Source organism: Chionomys nivalis, chromosome 25 (assembly GCF_950005125.1).
Source record: "Chionomys nivalis chromosome 25, mChiNiv1.1, whole genome shotgun sequence".
Classification (NCBI taxonomy): Eukaryota; Metazoa; Chordata; class Mammalia; order Rodentia; family Cricetidae; genus Chionomys; species Chionomys nivalis.
Window position 1 is genome coordinate 18,481,384 of NC_080110.1, and position 24,902 is coordinate 18,506,285.

Below are 24,902 nucleotides of genomic sequence, written 5' to 3' on the forward strand. Positions count from 1 at the left end.
TATTTGGTTGTATGAGAATATTTGAGGAGTATTCTACATTCAGTCTTTAACTAAGACTTAACCTTTGTGGACCTCAAAAAAATCTTTGTTTGCAATAAACAGTTGGAATTTCTTAAACTCATCTAGTTTCACTGGACTCTCAGTTGACAAGTGAGAATCTATTAAAATACTTCAATAGTGACATTATTTGTGTAACATATAAATACGAAAAGCAAAAGATCCTTTTATTACATGAATGTCAAAACCCCTTGTGAGAGGTGATACTTTTTCTAAATAGTAACACTATACCTGTGTGGATCAGTGTATGAGCCCTTTTGTGACTGCCTGAATAAGTTTCTTCCTAAAGAGATATTTAAGCCCTCAGGTCCTAACTTTAATCAATTTTAAAATAAGGATAACGTGTGCAGATTCTACCTGTGATGATGCTACTGCTAAATGAGATGATAAGCCACTTGTGTCTTGTAGAGTGTGTTCACTCACCAATACAAACATTTTGAAGATCAGGGTGTTTATAAAGTATACTAAGCATTTAATCATTCCTACGTATCAACTCAAAACAGATAAATTGTCATCATGGATGCCTTAGGTTCCTAAAGACAGAAGATGAAGAGGAGAAAGATTTTCCACTAGGCTTATGATAAATTCTCATATTCCGAGAGTAATTATTCATTTGAAAAAAAAAGTGCTGATTTTAGTGATCGCTATTGTGTGAAAGATGACATATTAAAAAGCCATGTGTAAGCAGTAGTACTCTGGGAAAACAAAAGACATTGCAGTTTACTGACAAACTCAACTCCGTGGCCTACACTTACACTTAGTACAATATATTTATGACAGTAAACAGATACTTAAGAAACTAAATTAACACTTTCTCAAAGCCTCTAGGGTTGTGTTAAGATAAGATATAATATATAACTAACAGAGTATTATTTTTGCCAAAATCAATTTTCTATCTTCTATATTGAACTAGGGACAACTGAAGTATGATAAATGAAAGCTCAAATGAAGACACAGAATATCATGGTACAACAGTCATATTATGCAACTTCTAAAAATAAACTGTATTATTTACATTATCTATCTAATTTTTAGTAAATCTAGATCTATTGTCTCACAATATAAAAGTATTTTAAAGATGAATAAACAAAGCTAAAGATCCTACCCAAACAGAAACCTTCTTGTTTATCTAATCAGCTAAGCATATGATACCTATTTTAATTACTTGAGACCACAGAAACATAAAATTCAAATACCGCACCATTTGACATCAAATATTCACTCTCTTAATCAAGCCCATCCTTTTACTTAAAGAAAAATCAAATGTCTTCTTTTAGCATATGACAGCAGTGACCTATATCAGAGAGTTCTGCACAAGAACGAGTGTGGGGAAGGACATTGAGGGTATAAATTGTTATAATTACTTTTGAAGATACCTATGATTAAATTAAGGAAATCAACAAAATAACACAGAAACATCTAAGGCATCCACAGCATGTTCTTACAAACCGAAATGGAATAATTGCTCCCACTATGAACAAATGTAACTGGGATAATAAGAGGGATAACAGGAAGGATAAAGGAAGGAAGGAAGGCAGGCAGGGAGGGAGGGAGGGAGGGAGGGAGTGAGGAAGGAGGAACGGAGAGAAGAACAAAGAAAGGAAAGAAGAAAGAAGGGAGAAAGGAAGCGAGGGAGGGAGGAAGGAAAGAATAAAGGAAGGAAAGGAAGAAGGAAGGAAGGAGGGAGGGAGGGAGGGAGGGAGAAGAGGAGGAGGAGGAAGAGGAAAGAAGGAAGGTAGGAAGGAAGGAAGGAAGAAAGGTAGGAAGAAAGGAAGGAAGGAAGGAAGGAAGGAAGGAAGGAAGGAAGGAAGGAAGGAAGGAAGGAAGAAAGGTAGGAAGGAAGGAAGGAAGGAAGGAAGGAAGGAAGGAAGGAAGGAAGGAAGAAAGGTAGGAAGAAAGGAAGGAAGGAAGGAAGGAAGGAAGGAAGGAAGGAAGAAAGGAAGGAAGGAAGGAAGGAAGGAAGAAAGGTAGGAAGAAAGGAAGGAAGGAAGGAAGGAAGGAAGGAAGGAAGGAAGGAAGGAAGGAAGGAAGGAAGGAAGGAAGAAAGGAAGGAAGGAAGGGAAGGAAAAAAGAGAAGTCCTATGCTTTGAGTTAAATTGAAACAAACAAGATTATCATGCTTAAAAATATGTGTATTGAGGCTCCTAATTCAGCTATCTGAGTTACAAATACAGAGTCATTCTTAATAACATTTTCAATATTTTCGTCTTTCTATGAAGGTATTACAAAACCAAACCCTAGTGCTCAGCTATATTTGGACTGCAGGCTCTGATGTAATTTGCCCTGTGCGTCTCTACTTCACCTTGTCAAAGAGTACTGCTTCCCCAAAGCTGCCCCAGGGTCCTGTTGACGGATGGCTCTAATTGCAGTCGGTGCTGTAAACAAGGCAGCCACTCCATGCTCTGCAAGCACGCGGAAATAAGCGCCAGCATCTGGTGTTCCCACAGGCTTTCCCTATGATGAGATTCATTTAAAATGTCACTGGCTAAATGTCCCGCCGCATTTCATCGACAGTTCAGTACCTACATATTTAACACAGCAATATTAACAAGGATAGCTTCACAACAAACCTTAATTTTAAAACTATACCTTGTTCTGTTATAATATAAAACTATAAAAGAAAAAGATCCAGGCTATTTTCTCCCAATTAGGATCAATCTTGGAAGTTTTTAAATTGCAGTTAAGTCGTTTTCAAAATTTTGAAAGATTAAGAACTGGAAATATATATCCATTGAAATTAGAAACATAATAGAATCTTTCATGTCAAGAAATTACATATATATTATGTATTATCTATTTATGTATAATATATATGTGAATATGTAATATAAATCTATGTTACATAACATATATTATATTATATAGAGAGAATTTTGTAAAAGACTAAACAAATATAGCTATGTTATTGGCATTAGCATGTTTTAAGTAAAATATTAAAAACAATGAGTGCAATTCTCAAATGTTTGAGAAAAATTAAAAGTTGAAATCACAATGATTGCTGAGCAATGACCTTTTCAGTTAAATGTCTGACAGAAACCTCTATAAATTAAATAAAGAAATCTAACAGACTAGCAACCAATATATGCCTTTTAATCTTAAAATGATATTATACACATCAATTGAAGAATAATGCATAAATCATAACAATGTTGGAAACTGTAAAACTCAGAGGCACAAAACACTTTATTAGAGACTTTTACAAGAATAAACAGGCAAAATTTAAAGAACAATTTATCATAGTTTAAAACAGTCATTTTTAAACTATGCCTTCCTTTGTCCATCTCTTCTCATCGTGGCTAAAATGTTCTATGCTTAGAGAAAGGTGCTGGAAATATTAGTTTATGCTAAATAAAAGTGTAAACATGTACTAGGGTAAAGCAAAAATAGTACAGATTAAAATAAATAAAAGAAAGTAGTTGCCTTAATTCAGTTTTTGATGCTTTGAATATGCTTAAGTATATCAGAGATTCCCAAAAGATGGACCATTCTTGGACCATGGGAGCTCTACTAATTAAATCCCATCACAGCTTCCCATAGTTCTAGAAAACTCACATGGCAAGTTCTAAATTTAGGCAGGCAGAGGAAAGAATTTACTTACAGCAAACTCAAAATTTTTTCTAAACAGACAATTTAAAAAGAACTGTCAATGTGATGGTTTGAATGAGTATGAATGCCATGGGCTCATTGATTGAATGTTTGGTCCTCAGTTGGTGGAACTGTTTGGGAAGAATCAAAAGGTGTGTCCTTGTTGGAGGAGATGTGTCAAAGGGGGAAAGGCATTAAGGTTTCTAAAAACCACAGTATTCCAAATTTACTCTCTCTGTTTTGAGGTTATACCTCAAGATATGAGCTATCAAGTATTGCTTTATCATCATGCCTACCAGCCCTAAACCATGCTCCCCACCATGATGGTTATGGACTCTAACACTCTGAAACTATAAGCCCCAAATAAACTCTTTCTTCCATAACTTGTCTGAGTCATGATGTATTATCATGAAAAACAGTAACATAAAACAACCAAATTGAGGGAGATCATAGCTGGACAATAATTTAGATTCAGTTCTTATTACACAATAAGTATTTGACATGACACAATTATGGTTTAGTTTTTATTTTTAAACAATCATCATTACTGTTCTTTTATGTAACTATATTTCTTTTCTTTAATAAAAGTAACCTTTTAGACCTCTTATAGAATTCAAGTGCATTTAATCTCATACTTTAAATATCACCCATTAAGACTTGAAATTCTTTGTAAAAACCCCAGTATTTATATCAATACTATATAAGTCAGTAAATTCAAATAGAACAGAAAGCTACCTATTACAAACAAGCAACACATGTACATAGCTTGACTCAAATTCTGAAGCTGTATGACTATCAATAAGGAAGGATATTGCAACTTTATTCTTTCTTTTGACTTTATTCTTTCTAATAAAGTAAGGAGAACATTCTTGACTTTTATCTCTTCAAAATATCTTAAGCATCAATCAATCCTGTGAGTACTAGATAGCCATTTGGTAGGCCTGCTGTCACCCACCTGAAAATGATTTATAAAATAATCCTTATGCAATTGACTTGTGCTAACTATCTTCCTATTTCGTGTGTCCTAAGTAAGAACAAACCACTTTGTCAATATTTGCTTGATAAGGTAATAGTACTGAGATGAATTCTCAAAATTACTCGACCTCCACTAAAGAAAGAGATTCTCTGGCCAAGTGAAGCAGATTCACACTGCTTAGCAGATACAGAGAAAAATGATACTGAATCAAAATTGATCATTGTATTTATGTCTACTAATGCAAGACATGTCATAATGAAATCAGTGTGCAATAAGTGACTGTCTTCATAAATGGTATATTTTGATTCTTTTATAGTGCCTTCAGATAGCTACATTTAAAAATAACAAAATGATTCACTAAATATTAAAAAATTGCTCAAATAAACATTTTATGGAAAATACAGGATTATAACTATATTGCAGTTCTGATGATAAGTCAAAGAAATATTAAATATTGTATTCACTGAACAAAAATGGAATGCCATCATATCAACTTACTATTATTAATCTTTGAAGTGGTATATAAAAGTCTCATGATCCTTTATTCATTAAGTAAACTAAAAATGTTCAGTTGTTTTGAATTTTAATGTGCATTTTCCAGAAAATAATAAGTATTATAAAACAATGTTTCCATATTTTAAGAATACATACATGCATATATATTTAAGAATTACCATATCATCTCAAGATTGATTAGAAAAATGATAATATCAAAGCAAATATGTTTTCCTGAAAGACCCTGCTGAATAACATTCATATTCCTAGAATGACATATAATAAGTATTATACTAATAGTTTAATTAAGTAAATATCTCTGTGAATATCAGACAGAACCTGACTAGACATTTCATTGAAAAACCTAACACAGCTGTATGTTTTATAGGTAAATAGTGTTAGATTAACCATAGGTTGAATATTTATTGAGCAGGTACTATGGATTAGTTAGTATGTAAACCATTTGTTCAGCCCCGCTTTAATATAAGTTATAATCTGACAAAAAGGACATGGAAGAATGTATACATATTGTAAATAATAGCACAGCAAATGCTGCAGGCAGTGCTTACAATAAATGGATGGAGTACCGAAGTGTCATGTCGCCAGGCCCTTCACTGCTAGTAGGTTCAAAACACTGAAACAAAACCCAGGAGCATTTTTCTTTATGAACGTTAAATGAAACTGACCTCAATACCTTATTGATTTTATTGAGCATGCTTTCCTCACATCCTTCTGCACATGCACACACATAGAGAAGCAAGTGCACATAAGCAATCTATCATCTGTGTAATGGCTTTTGAATGTACCCAATAATACAACAACCATGCTGATCTGACAGTAGAAAAGGATCCCAATTCCACAGGTTGTATTTAAGTGACTAGCAATAGCCATGCACTCAATTTAAAAATACAATCTTTAATAATTAAATTAATTAATTAATTAAAAAAATACAATTCTAAGATTGGCCTGTTGAAAAAGCAAACAAGCAAAAATGCAACAAAAGGCCACAGTGTAAAACCTGCCTATGTTCAAATCAATGTCAATACTCTTTTATTGTTTGCTTTTAAATGACCCCAAATTAAAGTTTGCATTAATTTCTGCCGAAATGGCTTAAGACAAACAATACTGTTATTGACGCTTGTTTAAGGAAGAGATTCTACAGCTTCATTTGTTACATGTATGTATTATTGATTGGATTGATTAATTTAGAGAGAGAGAGAGAGAGAGAGAGAGAGAGAGAGAGAGAGAGAGAGAAGGTGCTTCAGAACATCAGAAAACTTTCCTTAAGAGTCATTTCTCTCCCTCTACCTTGTGGGGTCCCAGAATCTAACTCGTCCTCTGGAATCCACACACTCACCTCTACCAACTGATTCATCTGGCCAGCCCAGATGGCATAAAGTTTAATATCAGTTTTACAAAGCAGCAATTACTATTATTAGCTAGACTTATATGTGGTTAGTAACATTTCACAGTCCAATAACCAAGACAGTTATAAAAAATACTTGAAATTAACTTCCTTGTATAATTTTGTTTACCACTTTGGGACTCAGCCTGTATTAATAGACTACAGATAGTCTATTAGATACAAACCAAGGAACCATACAAGTGCACACATATTTACTATTGATATTAAGTCTTTAAACAGGGACGTGAGAAAGTATTAACCCTCTTCCAAATAAAGATAAATATCCAAGTCAAATCTTTGAACCCTAAACAAAATGAAGCCCTTTATTACAAATCCTGTGATGTCGCTGGTGGAGATCATTGCTACTTGTGGTTTTCTGGCTTTGACATAAATATTTTTTGAGCTCAGTGTTTGCCTCTGTTTTTGCAGAGTGAGAAATATGTCTAGTTTCTTTCTGAACACTATTTTTGAGAATGTCACCCAAGGCGTGTTTTGACTGAGATTTTGAGGCGAAGAGAGTGGCATTCTTCACCAGCCAGTGTGAATTTCATTTCGGCAGACAGGTGCTGAAGAGCATTGCCTTGTTTATTCTGGAACAGTGATGGAGCTGGCAACAGCATTTGTTAAGTTTCTACTTCATGTCCTATGCCATTACCAAAGTGTGAGGATTTGGGCCTGCAACATTTAAGCTAGAGATTTACTACCACATAAACAAATCTATCTCCAAGATCTATTATTTAATGGGAAACGTCAGAATGTAGGTTATCTAATTTTTATAATGCTGTGTGTATAAAACAGAAAAGATATTGCTAATGCATTAATTAACTTTTGTACACACACACATATATATTTTAGGGCATACACATATATATATATATATATATATATATGCCCTAAAATTTCCTTCAAGACAGAGGAATTATTTGAAAATATGGAAATGGTAAAGTGATAATTTTTCTTTGTCTTCTACATTTTGAAACATGAAACAAGCAAATAAAGAGCTTTAATGACTGGGGATATGAATCTGTGGCTTCAGAGCTGACCATGTTTTATTGAATAACCTGGCGGGATTTATCCCTGTCATTAGTTGCCTTTGGTCCTTGTCTAGAGTAGAACCCCATCAAATTTTCCCGTTTCCACATCAGGATGTCTATTGATATATTGTCATGCTTCGGGTCTTGTTTATGTCACTATTTCTGAGTGAACTTCTGTCTTCTAGTTATTGATGATTTCTTATTTTATTTGACTAATATATTTAAATTTATTATAGATGTTTATTTATAGGAAAAACATTGTACACACAGGGTTCAGAACTTACACTGAGGCCAGGCGGTAGTGGCGCACGCCTTTAATCCCAGCACTCGGGAGGCAGAGGCAGGCGGATCTTTGTGAGTTCGAGACCAGCCTGGTCTACAAGAGCTAGTTCCAGGACAGGCTCCAAAACCACAGAGAAACCCTTTCTCGAAAAACCAAAAAAAAAAAAAAAAAAAAAAAAAAAAAAGAACTTACACTGAGAGCTTCAGGCATACACTGAGGGCTTTGGATTGGAATAAATCTCTATGTAGAAGTAGTTGAGTGCATACAAGGGTATGTGCGTGCATGTGTGTGTGAGAGATAGACATTCATGTATGTTAAATACATGGGGTATTGTGTGATCTGAATAATAGCTGGATATTAGAAATGTAATACCTAATGTAGACTGTGGCAGAAGGGACCTTTGAAGAGATGTTTAGGCAGTAGAAGCTCTATCCATCTTCATGAATACATTAATGTTGCTACCCAAAGAGCTTAGAGGAGTGGATTTGTTCCCTTACCTATCTGTTCTTTTGACACTTGAGGACAGTATTTATCTGTCCTTTATGGTATAACAATATACTATGTTGGAAATAAACAGCAAGCCTTCCAAGAAGTTGATCATATTCTTTAGCCTTCAAAACAGTGAGAAAGAGAAATCTGCTTTCTTCACATTATCCAGTCTGTGGAATATTGTTAAAGCAACCCTAAGAAAACGTACCCTCTATAGCTGTAAGCTGTCCACTGTTAATCTTTACAATTTGCCTCTTTACCTGCCTTTCTCAGCTCTTGGAATTAAGCACATTGAGTCTTAAAATGAGACTAATCCCCAGGAAAGAAGCCATTGCTTCCATCTAGGTGATTAGCATCTACGGATCTTCAGAAATAGAATCTTACTTCTGGAAGTGTTAGCATGAAGTAAATGATACGGAGCATGCAATTGGCAACTCTGTAACCCCAGTGCTAAGCTAATTAGAGGGCTGACATATTTAGCATGCTCAGTATTCACAGAGAGCATTTATCCTTGGCACAGCTAGTAGTTCACACCTTCTAGGAGGACTTTTTTTTAACCTCTGTGTTCATCTGTGCTAATTGATTTTCAGTCACTCTGCTATCGTAGACTAGAGGGAAACATTGAGACGTTTTTCTGTATCCACAGTGAATAGTGAGTCTGTGCAATTAACAGAGAAGTTTAATAGTTCCTTACTAATCACGCTTTCTGAATTCTATTAGAGCAGTGCAGCACAATATATGAAGTACCTGAGGTTGTACAATGCCACATTCTCTCACTGTATCCAACATTGCCCAGACAACCTCCAATGTGTTTCTATCTCCTCGTATTCATAAGTAAAATCAACCCACCAATCCCTCAATTATTCATAATTCTTGTCATAAAGTTCTTCAGACTAATTTTAATTTCTTGACTGTATTGTCAGCTCCTATAGTTCAAAAACCATATCTGATGCCTAATCTGTCTCCCCTTCAGCTTCTAGAACAGTGTTGATATGCTTCTATAAATATTGCCCATTGAGTTATAACAAACTTTCGCTTGCTTCATCATACATGCCACACGGGTATATATAAAAAATAAATGCAAAAACAAACATCTTTATTCCAACTGCCATTTGAAGACTCTAAAAGATGCTGGCATCAGATTTGCATATATATATTTTTTTCATTTGAGAAGATCTTATACAAACCCAGTCACAGTGACTGAGTCATTTTCATTACTTCACACTCGGAAAAACAGAATAATGACATGCTACATTTAAAAAAAAAGGAATTTTCCATTATATGAGTGGAACAAGAAGCCTGTATGTTGATTACTAAGTGTGCTAGTTAGTTAAATAACAGCTACTCATGTTAAGCGAAGTAACATGCTCTATCTTTAAGAAAACATTTAAAAATGAGAATATATGTGAAAATTTAAACTATGGGTAGGATAACAGATAACAATTGTATTTTTTAAGGGCCAAGATGGGATGATGGATTAAGAAATACTACTAGTATTTTGCAAAATACTGCATAGCATAACTTCATGGAAATTATAGATCTGGGACAAAACAGATATCCCAGAGAATGTCATCTAAGAGACTTTAGGGAGAGCTACTAAGTTTTTCATCTACTAAAACATCTGTCCAGTAGTTCTCATCTTTAGTACTCTCAATTATGAAATTTTTATACTTGAAAATAACCTAAAGCCATTGTCTATAAAATGACTAGAATTATTCATAATTTATTCACAAATTACCTGCCCATGTATATACTGTCATATTCATGTATGACATGATATTTCTTTGAAGTTTTAAATTGCTTTCACATACCATATTCCAGGGGTGTCCTATGCAATATGGGAAAATGCACAGTTATTTTCATGCTAGTCTGTCTATAAAAAGAGGATGCAGGGTCCCCTCAACTCTCAATTCCTTCTATTAGTTCAGAAAAGGGCATACAATCAAAAGGCTAACAAGCTGAGTGTTCCGAAATCCTCCAAACTAGAAATAAAGCTGGAAGTGGGAGGCTATAAAAATGTGGGTAGTGGTGAGCCATGCAAAGGGCTGTTATTCTTAGATGAAAAGCTTCAAAGATATGCTTATTTCCCTCAAAAATTCTACCCATAAAGGACAGATCCTTGAGCAGGGCGACCACTGGGATGTTTCCCACACCGCTCCCCTTTCTTCAAAGTTGGTGGTAGCCAAGAACTTGCAGTGCCTGGTGTGCTGTTCCTTTAGCTTGGCTTAGAAGAGAAATAATGGGATCCAAAGGGAGTTGCCTCCAGCACTCCGGTGACCACTGCGACTCTGTAAGGAAAAACAGGCTTCGAAGGAAGGCATGTGGAAGACTTAAAAACTCCACATTTTATAATGGCTGGACTGCCGAAGAATAAATGGCTTATGTTTTAATTTTGGTATTCTGTCCTGGAGAAAAGCACTTGGTATTTTTGAGTAATGAGTCAAAAGACCCACCTGTACTTTAATTTTATTATTATGATTTCCCAATTATTCTACATGCTTTGCACGGATTCATCAGTTAAGTTATCAAAACGCTTGCTACTCTTAATCCTTATAAATGAGAAACCTGAGTCGCAGCAGGTAAGCCTTTTGTCTGAAGCCAAACAAACACGGAATGTCAGGAGTCATGCCATCCGGGTTTAACGAGCGAAAGCCGTTTCTCAAATAAATTCAGCAGTATCAGTGACTTCGGAAAAATAACTAGAGTGAATGGCAGACATCAAGGTTGAAATATGTTGCCAAATTATATATTTCATTCTGAAAAAAATACAATGATTTAAAAAAAGAGTTACAGAAATGGAAATTGGAGAGTGTGTACCAACTTTCTCATTTTATATATGAGAAATGGATTCTTAAAGACGGTGAATTTAACCAGGGTCATACTGATAAATAAAGGCAAATATTAAAATTTCCATACAAAAAATTAATAATAATAATAATTAATAATAATCCAGAATTTTTTTGGGGGGGGGTTTTCGAGACAGGGTTTCTCTGTGGTTTTGGAGCCTGTCCTGGAACTAGCTCTTGTAGACCAGGCTGGTCTCGAACTCACAGAGATCCGCCTGCCTCTGCCTCCCGAGTGCTGGGATTAAAGGCGTGCGCCACCACCGCCCGGCAATAATCCAGAATGTTAATTGCAAGCAATTTTCTGTCCAAGAAGGCAGAGTAGGGTGCATTCCTTTAAAGTTAATTATTGAATTATTAACAATAATAGCCTTCCACTCAAGTGAGCCTGAAGGGAATTTTGAAGAAATTTATAAGGATGGCTTGCTATTTGCAGATCTCTGATCTGTGGAATGCAAGTCAATGCAAAGCAAGAGTAAACTGGGTTTTCTGAATTGCAGTTCTGTTTTCAGGTTTGTTCGTTCATTTGCTTATACGACAGATTCAGCTAGCCCAGGCTGGGCTCGCACACACTATGAAGCTGAGAATAGCATTGATATTATGGTCTTCCTGTATCCAAGGATAATGGCTTTATGTGGTCCTGAGGATCCAAACCCAAGCTTTTTTCATGCTATATAAATATAATATCAAACAAACTACATCTCCAGCTTTTTCAAGATTTTTAATTATACAGAAATGATAATTATTCTGTCAAAAGCAAGTATACTAACAAGTTTATGGCTTAACCTCAAGATGGATTTAACATAAATAGTAACTAATACTATCCACTAAACCTAAGTAATAATTTAGGCAGTGAATTGTCAACTGACTTTCTACGCAACACTGCTGCTGCCATTGACGACCCATGGGTGCCCTGTATTCTGCAATGGGAATGTGTGTATAAGACACACACTTGCAACTGATGCATAGCCAAGATGAAGGTCTACAAGGAATGTTTATCTTTGATAAATCATCTTGGGTTTGATTCTGCAGATGGCAGCCCGGAAAAGTAGGCAAACAATAAATCGAACACAGACCAAAACATATATCCGTGTATGTGCCTATATATATATATCCTGCTACTTTTTATTAGAGTGACTTAGGCATCAAAGTTCCTATATGAAAATATTAAGTTATTATAGTTTGGTCTGGTGTTTACTCAAAAGCTAATGAGAAAGGCTCAATTGCCTCCTGATGTTTGTCATAGGAACTGATGGAAACAACGTTGATTTTTCAGGGCCAGGGCAGGGGGTGGACTTATGAAAATAAATTAGGTAATTAGGATCACATTCTTAGAGGGAACTCTTTGACAATGAACTCTTCTCTTTCTTTGCTGCCATGCACTCCCTTTCATTCTGTATTATGCTGCCAAAGGCACAAAGCAACAAACCACGCAATGATGGACTAGAACCTCTGAAATCACGAGCCAAAAATAACATTTCTTTGCTTGTTTTTAGGTAGATTACCTTAGATAGTTTGTCACAGAGAGAGAAGGCCAGTTATTGAGCTACCATAAAAAAAAAATAATCTGTCCTCATCCATTTGATGCTGAAGTTAAGCCTGTTTCAATCAACATTCCATTAATAAACTAGAAATCTGAAGAAGATATTTATTTACTCTCAAGAATATGAAATTATTTATTTACTCCCAAGAATATGAAAATGGATTGTAAAGGACTGTTTTAACTATTTGAGTATTCTAAATATATTCAGATGAACTAATAAGAGCAAACCTTTTTCTATAAAAATGCAGTCTATCTGAATAAGTTATTCATGAAGTGTTTAGACAAAAAAATGTTAAAATTATACATTTATTTTACGGGGAAATAAAAAACTTTTAAGTCAATTTTTTTATATCTTTGCTCAGTGATGTTATTAACAACTATCTATTAGAAAACAAACGGATTTGAAGAGCTAGCTTTGAAGTTTGCACTGATGCTATGCAAAATACAAATGATCTGCCCCTAGCCCCTATGAGAACAGAAAGGAACAAGCAAACACTCTAAAATAACATACAAATGAATGGGGCTGCGACAAAGAAACAAGTCAGCACCATACATTTACTGGACTACTATACAATGGGGTTGATCTCATTCAAGAAATCAAAGAGGAAGTGTACATGAAATGTGATCTGCTGTATAACAGGAAAATGTTTCGGGGAAAAAAGGACAGATTCATGAGTTTCTGTGACATGAATGAATATAAGGATAACTAGAGATATGGAGTCAGGTCTTAGAAAGGAAAAAAGAAACCAAGAGGAGATGGTTGGGGCCTCAAAAGATGGCAGTTAAAAGCACCAACTACTTTTATTAAGAATTCAGATAAGAATTCAGCTCCCAGTGCCTATGTCATGTAGCTCAGAGCCATCTATAAACTCCAGCTCCAACGGATCCAGGGAGCTGACTTCTGACTTACACACACACACACACACACACACACACACACACACATATATATGTATTTAAAAATAAAGAGAGCGGATGATGATCACATTTTGAAATTATATCGTTACCAAAAGTGATGATGATTGAAAATACCCACAGGCTTGGGGAAAATGGAGATTATGAGATACCAAAAAAGACAGTCATTGTGGAACAACGGTGAGAAAGGTCAAACTACAGGGTGGAAGATGTGAAAAAGAGCAAGTGAGTGTAGGCAGTCCTTGAGAGATGAACAGAGAGCAGAAAACAGTAGTACCCATTGCTACTCCTAGAATTCTATTTGGGAAATTGATAGGGGTTTATTCATTTTAATGAGGGATTTATTAATGCATTATGAATGTAGATATCAACAGGATGCTGACATTTCCAGTTATGTTTTCACCCTGCAGCTATAGAATAAGTCCACTTATTGAACTAAAAAAAAAAATCTTATTAAATGTCTATTGCATTTGTCATTGTTGAAACAGGCTTCTTTCTAGAAGATCATAGTCTTATATCTAGATGTTAAAGGACCAATGTAGTTTTAACTATTTCTCTCTTAAAAATTTCATCAGCTAATGTACTTACAGATTTTAATTAAATTCTAGAGCATGGTAGATTATCTTTTTCAAAATAAAAGAGCGCATTGATTATTCATTCGTAAAATGCCATGTGCTATTTGCATTAGAAAAGAGGTTTTGTTACTGAATTGACTCTTGTCCTCCAGATGATTTGCCATATAATGAACTGCAAATCTCTTAGTACTTTGGAACATCACTTTTGCTAAATCAGGATTCATCCCTAAGGGAGAACAATATACCAGAACCCTAATTCACTGTAACACTACGCCTTTGAAATATTAAGGCTTACTAGGCATAAAAGTGAAATTTCAATCATGTTGATAGACCCATATTTTGAAGAAAAGTTAGCACTCTGAAAACTATGACAGTGATCTAATAAACTGTGCTTTCTGCATAAAGACTATAGTTTTAGTACTGAAACATAGGAGTATGGCTTCCTAAGTAAAGTACTTCTTATAATACGAAATTAAACTAGCACTAAATACAATTCTCTTTTCATATCCATGGATTCTGCATTTATTAATTCAAATAACCATGGATCAAAAATGTTAGAAATAATATCTATGCTGTATATACAGATATCTTCTTATCACTATTCTCTAGATAATACAATAATAACTATTTACATATAATTTATACTATATTATTTATTGTGTAAAATATAAATGTGATTTGAAATGTATGGAAGGATATGATTATTTCACACACACATGTCACCATTATTTATAGAAACCTGAGAATCTGTGGGTTTTATTATGCGCAAGGGATCCTGGAACCACTCTCCCACAGGCACCATGAGAATATATGTTTTAAAACTGGTAATTAGAATTTAAAAAGAGCGGCACAAGTTGTACAAGTCTTTGTGCTTTTGTTTGCTGTCCTAAAGACACATCAAGATTCTTTTTACCTTAATAACTTTATTTTAAATTGTTCAATTAGGTAGAAACTATCCCTGCATTTTTCATGTCCACGGAGCCAGTTAACCATCTTTTAATGTTTCATTTTTTTTCTACTTCCCATAAAGCACTGTGCCAGGCAGAGATGACAAATGTTTCTTGCCCACAGAATTTACAGAATGACAGTACTGCCTTTGCAAAGCTATAGGGATCTGGATGATTTAATGGAAGTATAAAATAAAAATAACTTCGGTCAGGCTGAGAAAAGCAAAAATTGAAATCTCCAAGCAGATGTGATACTGAGAAGCTGTGGCATTTAATACAGAATACTTACGAGCCAGTACCTCCAGAAAAGGCCTACTAGGCTTTCAGAGCACGATGAACATGGAACCTTAGCAGAGGGAAACATTCAACTACTGGCAGATTTCTGCCCATTTACGTCATGGTTTTATGGGGTGTTGGAGGAAGAAAGTAGGATGCCGGGAACCTAAGAAAAGACTGGAAACGTAGGTGAGAAAGTGCTGATGGATCATTTATATTATGCAAATGATTTATATTCTTAAAGGAATAGGGGGATGCTTTGAAGCTGTGGTTTTTATATTTTAGCTCATAGATCAACGATTCATAAAACAGTAGAGTCGCCAGCAATTATAGGAAAGATTACATAAACAATGGACATTTCTTTCATTGTCTCTTGTAATGAAGTTCTTATAAAAACTACATTGCCACATCTAATCAGGATGGTGATGCAGTGAAGATCAAAGTTACCTCCCCTGGGATCTTTGTTGTCCCCTTTCAGTCACAAATACTCACTGCTAGAAGGCAGCAGCCCAGCAAGTATTTGTATAGTTACATGTTTTCCAAGTTTGGGTTGAATTCATTAGCTGAGGGAATTTTTATTCAGTTTGTGACTTTTCACTTACATAATCATACAACTTGTAAATGCAGATTTTTGTCATCCCTTTCTGATATATATTCCCTGCATTTCTTTATACTGTTGTACTGAACTAGCTATAAATTCAATAATTATGTCAACTAGAACCATGGAGATTGACATCCTTGCTTCGTCCAAAATTATGGGGAAAATCTTCCAATCTCTTTTTTATTAAAAAAATTGTTATGTATTTTAAATGACTCTATTAAGGTTAAGGATGCAATTACTATCCCTTGAAATTCTCAACTATAAATAGATATTGAGTTTGTCAAATGATTCTATAGTAATAGGCATGACTTATGACTCTTATCCTTTAGCTAATGATTCCAATAGACACATACAATATATCATATTTGATTGATTTTCAAGAATTAAAAGAGACTTGTATCTTGGAACAAATTCAACTTAGTCATCTTGTGCATTCTTCCTAAATTCTGGATAGGGTTTTAAAGAATTATTAATTATTTAAACATTTGGTACTGTTTTCAGGAAAGCCATTTGTGATTGAAGATTTTTTACAAGTATTTTTCGGTTGCAAATTTTATTTTCTGAATAATAATGATGTTAAAAGGATTGAGTTCATGTTTGGTAGGTAAATTGTGTGGAAAAACCTGGCTCATTTCATCTGAGTCATGAAATTTATATTTTAAGTTGGCCGTAGAGTTTATGATCCTTTTTGTAACTTTTGTATCATTAGTGATATATTGTTTCTTTTGTATTGCTAGTTTGTGTCTCCTTTTTCTCGTTTAGACTTGTATTGATCCGTCGATTTGATTTCAAAAAACGCTCTGTGATTCAGTGGGTTTTTTCTCCAGGCTTCTTCTTTTCAATTTCATTATTGTCTGTTTTTATCTCTATTATTCCTTTCTTCTATTTCCTTGGGCTTATTTTCCTTTTCCTACTTCTTGAGATGGGGGCTTAGGGTCTTCATTTGAGAGTTATTCTATTTCCTAATATATCTTATTAGTATGATGAATTTCCTCTCGGCACTGTTTTGTGTCCTACAAATATTGACAAATGATAGCTGTATCATCTTTTTTATTCAGTTGTACATTTATTTTATTTTCCTTAAGCACATTTATGCAATCTATGGATTATTCACAAAGTACATTTATTGGTTTTCAATGGTTTTATTTTCAACTTATCTTTTTACTGATTTTGTATTGTCCAACACGGTCAAAGAAAAGTTTTTATATAATTTCATTATCATATAATTTAAATTAGCTAAAGAATAGTGAAGGTACATGCTCATGTGAGTGCATGTGTTTATGTGTCACAAGACAATGAACATCTTGTTCTGTTGGAAACTTAAAATATGTAAAATGTATTTGGGTTAGGCAGTTAGTAAATATTGCTCATTTCTTACTTGGGAATGTTTACTTATACATTGTTGTTGATTTAATTTCTTTATCTTAATTATTATTGACAAGGGTTTGATGGAAAGGGAAGAAGAGAGAAACTAGGGTAGAAACAACCTAGAGTATAGTGACAAGTAGAACCATCTTACTGAACCAACACCAGAAGAGTGATTATTTAAAATATGCAACTAAATTCCCAGGCACAAATCTTATTAGAATCCCAAACATAGTATGAGCCAAGATAACCTACTTGGTCACCACAACTGAAAAGAAATTTTAGATATATTACAAGAGACATGGGTAAGAGAAAACACTTCCAAGAAATAAAAGACACAGACAGTAGAATCAATTAAATAGAATGTGAGAAGAAAGAACAATGCAGAGACAGAGGTAACCTTATCAGAACTGCTGCAGATATTGATGGCAACATGCTTTGTCAGGAAGCATGGAACTTGAGAGAATTTAGTTAATAGTTAATGTTGTGTGAGCATAATGTACTATGGAGCATCTACAGTTGTCTGACAAGAAATTGAAAATACAAAGGTTAGTCTGAAAGAATAAAAGTGATTTGGGAAAGTTAGTTAAAATAGTAATCCTTAAACCAATCTACAAGGAGATTATCTAAGAAATATAAATAGAATGAAAACATAGTATTTATCAAATAATACTAATAGTTCCAATTTTAGGTCAAAGGGAGAGAAACCAGGACTAGAAAATGATAACAGTTTTTAGAGAAAAAAATGTAAATGAGAAATAGAATTCAATTTAATTTCCAAAGTATAAAGAAATCTTTAATACACACTGTGTACTGTACCAAGACTACTTTGTAATGGCTGGACACCTTTCTAAATGTAATCAGAATATTGGAGGGCAGTGTGGCCAACTCTGCAATCAGTGCAGCTCAGTAGGCAACTACACCACATACAAGGCACAGAGGAAGAGAGAGCCAGTTTTCAAGAGATGACACCATTCCAGCTGAGTATGTGTTTGAAGGGGTGGGAAAGAAGGGAAGGTCTAAAGACAGTCGAGGGGGGAAACGATAATATAGTGTATAAAAAATCTATTTTAAATAAATATATATATATATAAGAAAAGAGAAAAAGAAAGAAAAGCAGTTAAAAATATGCTGATGGAAGAGATCTCTGACCAGCTGACTTGGATGAAAATCACACAAGGAACTGGAAGGCTGCATTTTTTTAACTTGTCAATCATACTGGGATGGGCATTTTTGTGATGCAGCTGCCTTTGGATCGCCTTTGCTCATACTATTAACTTCTCACACATAATCTGGTTAGTAACTTTAATAAATGCATTGGTCCACATACACACACACACACACTACATACACACACACGTACTCAACAAAATATTTTGCATGGAATAAGCAACAAAGAAAGAATCACACAGGGCAAAAATAAATTGCACAAGTAGGGAAGGGGAAAATAAATAAGAATGAAGAAAGATATTGGTCGTGATGGATTCAGGCTGCTGAGAAGGATGACGAAACCAGAATGTCAAAGGTCTTTGACTTTGCCACTAATGAAGTCAACAGTGACTCTGATGACAGAAGCTTCCATAAGTGTCACAGACTGAAACCAGGGTAGAGTGAGATGAAGCCTGGGTGAAGGAGCATGAAGCACAGGTGGTGTGGAGAGGGGCATTTCTCAGAGTCTCAGAGTCCAGCTCGTACAGAATAAAAGGAAGATCCAAGAATTAGAAGTGGTAAAAGCCAAAAGAGGTTTTATTTTGAGGTCAGAAAAAAATGAGACCATATAAGAAAGGAGTAGAAAAATTCAGAATTTACAAAAATGAATTTAAATATTTCTTGTCAGTCATTCAGCAGAAGTTTATAGATCCTCTGTCTTGTTTTTGAAAACATCATTCCAAGATAAACAGGTAAGCACTCTTGACACAGTTAGCACATGTTGCAAAAAATAAGAAAAATAATGGAAAGCCAAAAGCAAAATCAGATCTGCTTATTCTAAGTGTTTCAAGTCTGAGGTTAGCTTAAAAGTCACGAAAACTTAATAAATTATGTTTTGTCACATTTGAATAGGCAATGTCACATTTCATTGTAAACATTTGTTGTTAGAATTTATTTTGTTTTCTTCAAGGAATGATGATCTTGATAAAAAAAAACTTTTTTAAATATTGCAAGGACTTTAGTATGGAGCAGATGTGTCAAGATTATTTCATGTGTTATATTACAGACATCGGAATGTCTCTCAAGTCTGCAGGATATGAAAACACTTGTAAGGAAAGTGGAATAGTGTGAGATGTTTTAACACTTCTCTCAAAGTCTATTTGATTTTTCAGAGATAGTAAACTAACCAACCAAAAATGATGAGAGTCTTAAAATGATGTAGTGTGCAGGAGAATCTCATGAGAGTAGACAATAGCCTCACATGTTTGTTTGTTTGTTTGTTTTACAATTGTTGAATGGGCCGTTCTTAAAGTAACAACATATCTAGACTAGACAATCTGATACCTTTTTCTCCATGCCACATTTTTCAGTTGGATATTGCTCACTCCATAGTGAGAGACGGACAGCATGGAAGGCAGCCTCAGATTGAGAAACTGTCCATTCTACTACAATGTCAGATACTTAAATTTATGTCTGATTATTCCTAAAATATATGTCCCATCATTGTATCATGGGGACTTAATACTATACATGTAGTACTATAAAAATGCAGCAGCTCTTCAAACATCAAAAGATGCTTTTAAGATATGCAAAAATTCAGCATGTCGTTTGAGAGAACTGTTTGAAAATCCTCCATTTCTTTTCTGGAGGTTAATTAATTACTTTGTCTCTCTTCTGTGAACTGGAAAAAAAAAATTCAAAGAGTAAGATTGTGCCACCTCATTCAGGGAATACTTTGGAAGCAATGTATCGATAGCTTGCTCAAGTGATAGGAGGTTATGTGGCAAGATGTGAGGCAAAAGCTATACACAACTAATGATCTTCCTGTTTCCTCTCTATCATAAGTTTTGAAAGCATTTTAATCTTTTTTTTTTCTTTTTACTTATGTGGGGGTAGGGAGGGAGGAAAGAATATTCAAGTGTATTTGTGCAGTGCAGGTACCTATAGAGACCAGAGGGCCTGAGAGATACCGTAGAACTGGAGCTATAAGCTGTATTAACTTGCTTGGCATGGTTGCTGGGAAAGCAAATTCTAATTTTCTGCAAGAGCATTAAAGTCTCTTGACTGCTGAGTCATTTCTGTAGGCCCACTTACTTCATTATGCTTCCACTTAGATAGGAGTATGCAAAGATTTCTATATTTTTCATCTTACTAGATTTTGCCAAAAAACTGAATATCATATTAAATGATAATTTAGGGAAAAAAATCATGCTTGTTATCACACCCAGATGTTTAAAAAGTATTAAAAACTACCTTTTCCCGAAGAGCACGTATACAAGTGTTGCTTATGCCTATCTTGTGCTGTGCATGTGGTCAGAGGATCACTCAGAGTAGGGGTCAGTTCTCTGCTTCTATCAGGAGGGTTCTGTGGTCTGTACTCTGGTCATCAGACAGAGTAATAAACAACCTTCCCTTAGAGCCATCTTCTTTTTTAAAATTTTTAATTGATTTTCTTGAGCTATACATTTTTCTCTGTTCCCTTCTCTTCCTCTTCCCTCCCTTTCTACTCTCTCCCCTGGTCCGCATGATCCCAATTTACTCAGGAGATCTTGTCTTTTTCTACTTCCCATGTAGATTAGATTCATGTACGTCTCTTAGGGTCCTCTTTGTTGTCTAGGTTCTCTGGGATTGTGAATTGTAGGCTGGTTTTCTTTGCTTTATGTCTAAAAGCCACTTATGAGTGAGTACATATGATAATTGTCTTTCTGGGTCTGAGTTACCTCATTCAATATGTTTTCTAGATCCATCCATTTGCAAATCTCAAGACATCATTATTTTTCCTGCGGTGTAGTACTCCATACATTTATACAAGAGCCATTTTATAATCCAGTGGTTTTCAACTTCCTAAGGCATTGACCCTATAATAGTTTCTCACATTGTTGCGGTGACCCCCAACCATGAATCGCTGCTACTTCATAACTGTAATTTTGCTACTGTTATGAATCGTAGTGTAAATATTTGTGTTTTCAATGCTTTTTAGGGGTCATGATCCACAGGTTGAGAACCACTGTAAAACTGAGTTTGTTGATATGTCTTCGTGTAAGTTGCTAGTAGGATTACAGAAAACAGACACACAAGAGCATTCTCTAATACATATATAGAAACCTTATTTCAGGGTGACGTTTATTAATATATCAGAGTCTTTAAGTGGTTAACCATTCAGCTTTTCATCTAGTAGCTCCAGGTTTTTGTCTCTTTTTATATTCATACTTGATCTTAGAAGCCATGGAAAACATTTATTTAAAATAAGAGAAAGAGTGTTGTAAATTCACTAATTCTGCAAAATAACAAAATGTGTATCTCGTTGATTGTTTTATTTTAATGCTTTTTACGATTCTAAAATCAATATCCCTGTGAAATCACCACCTAGAAATCTCCTGGGATATATCTAAAGCTTGTTATTTTATGTTCTCCAGAATTTTGTTTTTACTGACCTGTTTCTTCAACACAACTAAGACAGTTAACTGTTATTTCTCTTATATCTTTTTCTATTTGAAATAATTTTTAAAACGAAAGAAGCTGTAACAAGGTTTCCTGCTACCATGCAAACTTCACTATTGCTACCCAGGACTACCCATCAAGAACTGGACCCCACTAAAATCAAGGACCTCCATACAGAGTAACACTTGTATTTTGTTACCTCATATAAAACCGTTGTGTTTCCATGGAGAAGAGGCCCATAGCAAATATAGGAATGTCCAACAACCCAGCCTAAATCAGAGGCTGCCCACCACACCTAAAAAAATAAAAGGATAATAAATGCATGTCTTCATCAGAGAAAGGCCAGGTGGTGGAAGTGTAAAATCCTAATTACCTCTCCAGGTTTGAGGCCGTATATGGAAGACATTGTCCAGTTCAGCATCACAGCATATCCCCCAGTGGGTCTAACCACACCCTGAAAGAGACGGGAAAAACTTAAGTTAACATTTACAAAATATGCTAAAAGATTCACTGTCTTCACTCTACTATAAAATTCACACATTTAGATCATTCACTGTTCTGTAACCAGCAAATTACACTGACTCATACATATGTAGTCTTACATATAATTGTATTTGAAGTTTCATTTCTTTGAATTCTTTAATAGAAAACCCAAAGAGTTTGCGTTCATTGTTTCCATTTATAGAAAACCATCGTTATATAACTTCCTTAACAGTATTTGCAAACATACAACTTCATAAAGTAATATACAATGCAGGTTTTTTGTTTGTTTGTTTGTTTGTTTGTTTTTTCAAGACAGGGTTTCACTGAAGCTTTGGAGTCTCTCTTGAAACTAACTTTTGTAGACTAGGCTGGCCTCGAACTCATAGAGATCTGCTTGCTTCTGCCTCCTGAGTGCCTGGCATTGAAGGCCTGCACCACCACCGCCGGGCTACAATGCAATTTTAATGGTAGCACAGAGTATCAGTATTGCAACTTCAAATGCATTAACAGAACAAAAATGAGAGTACCCAAATTAAATCTTACAAAAAGTTAAATGAAGTTGGCCTAAAATAGAGAACCCTAAAAAACATTATTCCTAAAGGTGATAACATAGGCTGCTTAGAAGAAACAAAGTTTCAGCCGGGCGGTGGTGGTGCACGCCTTTAATCCCAGCACTTGGGAGGCAGAGGCAGGCAGATCTCTGTGAGTTCGAGACCAGCCTGGTCTACAAGAGCTAGTTCCAGGACAGGAACCAAAACCACAGAGAAACCCTGTCTCGAAAAACCAAAAAAAAAAAAAAAAAAAAAAAAAGAAAAGAAACAAAGTTTCAATCTAATTAAGGCCTGATTACACTGCTAACTGGGAATCACATGGCAAGATATGGGAATTGAACAATTCTTTAATGATGATTTCTAGAAGTCTGAACAATAAATCCTGACGGGTTAGCCTTCAGGCTAACAGATGTGTTTTATGTTGCATTTGGGGCATATCAAGGCACTACTACATCATTATGCATAGATTACACAAATCTGTTTCCAGTACCTTCCCGTAACACTGGAAACTTATCCAAACTCAATGGAAAATTAATATTTGAACACCGGGCACGTGAGTCACCGAGATAAGAACGGATGATAAATACAATAATTAGGTCTGTTTATTACACCATTATCAACATCAGTGGTCATTAGTGCCAATAAGACATGGCTTATGCATGGAGCCATCAAATGCCTACTGAGTAATAACAGTAATATGAAATTCGCACGCCCTTTGTAGCCTCTTTGAGCACACCATTAGAACTGTTCTCTTCAAAACAGTATTCTACTCAGAAGGGTAAGCATGCCCTAATTAACGGGTGTTCTCTAAGATGCACATTTTCCGTGCCACTCTGTAGTTTTATCACAAGTGCATGATTCAGGAGAATGGGGGTGGGGTGCAAAGCACTGACTTTGCAATAGCTGTTCCCATGGCTGCTCTCCTCGGGTTCCTCCAATAAAACATAGCATCAAACTGGAGAACATATTGCATCCTGCACCAACACCTGGTCTCTTGGCCAGCATCAGGAGCAATTTTATTGGCACATGTGAGCTATTTTCTATGTTCTATGATACGGTTAACAAGAAGTGGCTCTCTTGTTCACCTTGGAAATCTTAGCTATTATAAGCCTCTTTCCAGCAAGTTTTCTATACACACTTAGTCACCAAATCCAAATACTCTAGATGAACTCCATCCTATCTTCCTTTGCTCATTAGTTCCCTTTGCTAATGAAAATGTGTTTTAATCTGGTCCAGGAACTCGCTGTATTTGGTATTAATAGTTTTTCAAACACTGTTTCCTAAAAATCTTTCAGTCTGTGGGAAAGCAAACACCTATACAGTTTCTTTTGGATCCTGTGTGTTTTCATATATTATAGCAGAGAGTACTATTACAGTCAGCAGCGACTTCAGTTATGATGTGTTAGAGGCTTCTTTTCACAATACCTCTTGCAGCATTTTATTTACTAGGAAAGAAATGCTTTATGAGAGCAGTGATGGTACTCTGCTATTCTTGAACACAGAAGGTTCATAAAATGTCTTTTATTTTTCTTCTTTATATGAAGAAGTATCCATGTGTGGAACCCAATCCTTTGCCTGATAGTCTTGGAAGTCTTTTTTATCTTATTGAATTCCATGAAGACAATTTATTTAGATCATATTTTCCCCATCTCCTCCCAGATGCTCCCCACCCATTCACCAACCCAATTTTTGTTTTCTCTCTCACTCTCCCATCCAGATAGTTCATAAAAAACAAGAAAGATAAGAAAAACACACATGAAAACAAAAGCCAAAGCAAAGAAGCAAAAGACTAATAAAATTTAAAAAAAGAGTCAAAACAAAGAAAAATGAATCAAAACGTCTGCAAAATTAAATTGAGTTCATTTTGTGTTGCTCAACCTCATGTAGGC

At 35.0% G+C, this 24,902-nt stretch overlaps 1 protein-coding gene across 1 annotated transcript in view; it reads right to left on the minus strand.

Annotated features, from left to right (window-relative positions):
* Acss3 (acyl-CoA synthetase short chain family member 3) overlaps window positions 1–24,902 on the minus strand; it is a 150,846-nt gene that overhangs the window by 51,826 nt on the left and 74,118 nt on the right. The window contains exons 6-8 of the mRNA XM_057758186.1: window positions 22,353–22,433; window positions 22,179–22,274; window positions 2,360–2,511 (exon numbers count right to left, since the gene is read on the minus strand). Coding sequence (XP_057614169.1) covers window positions 2,360–2,511; window positions 22,179–22,274; window positions 22,353–22,433 — 329 coding nt within the window. The remainder of the gene's footprint in view (window positions 1–2,359; window positions 2,512–22,178; window positions 22,275–22,352; window positions 22,434–24,902) is intronic.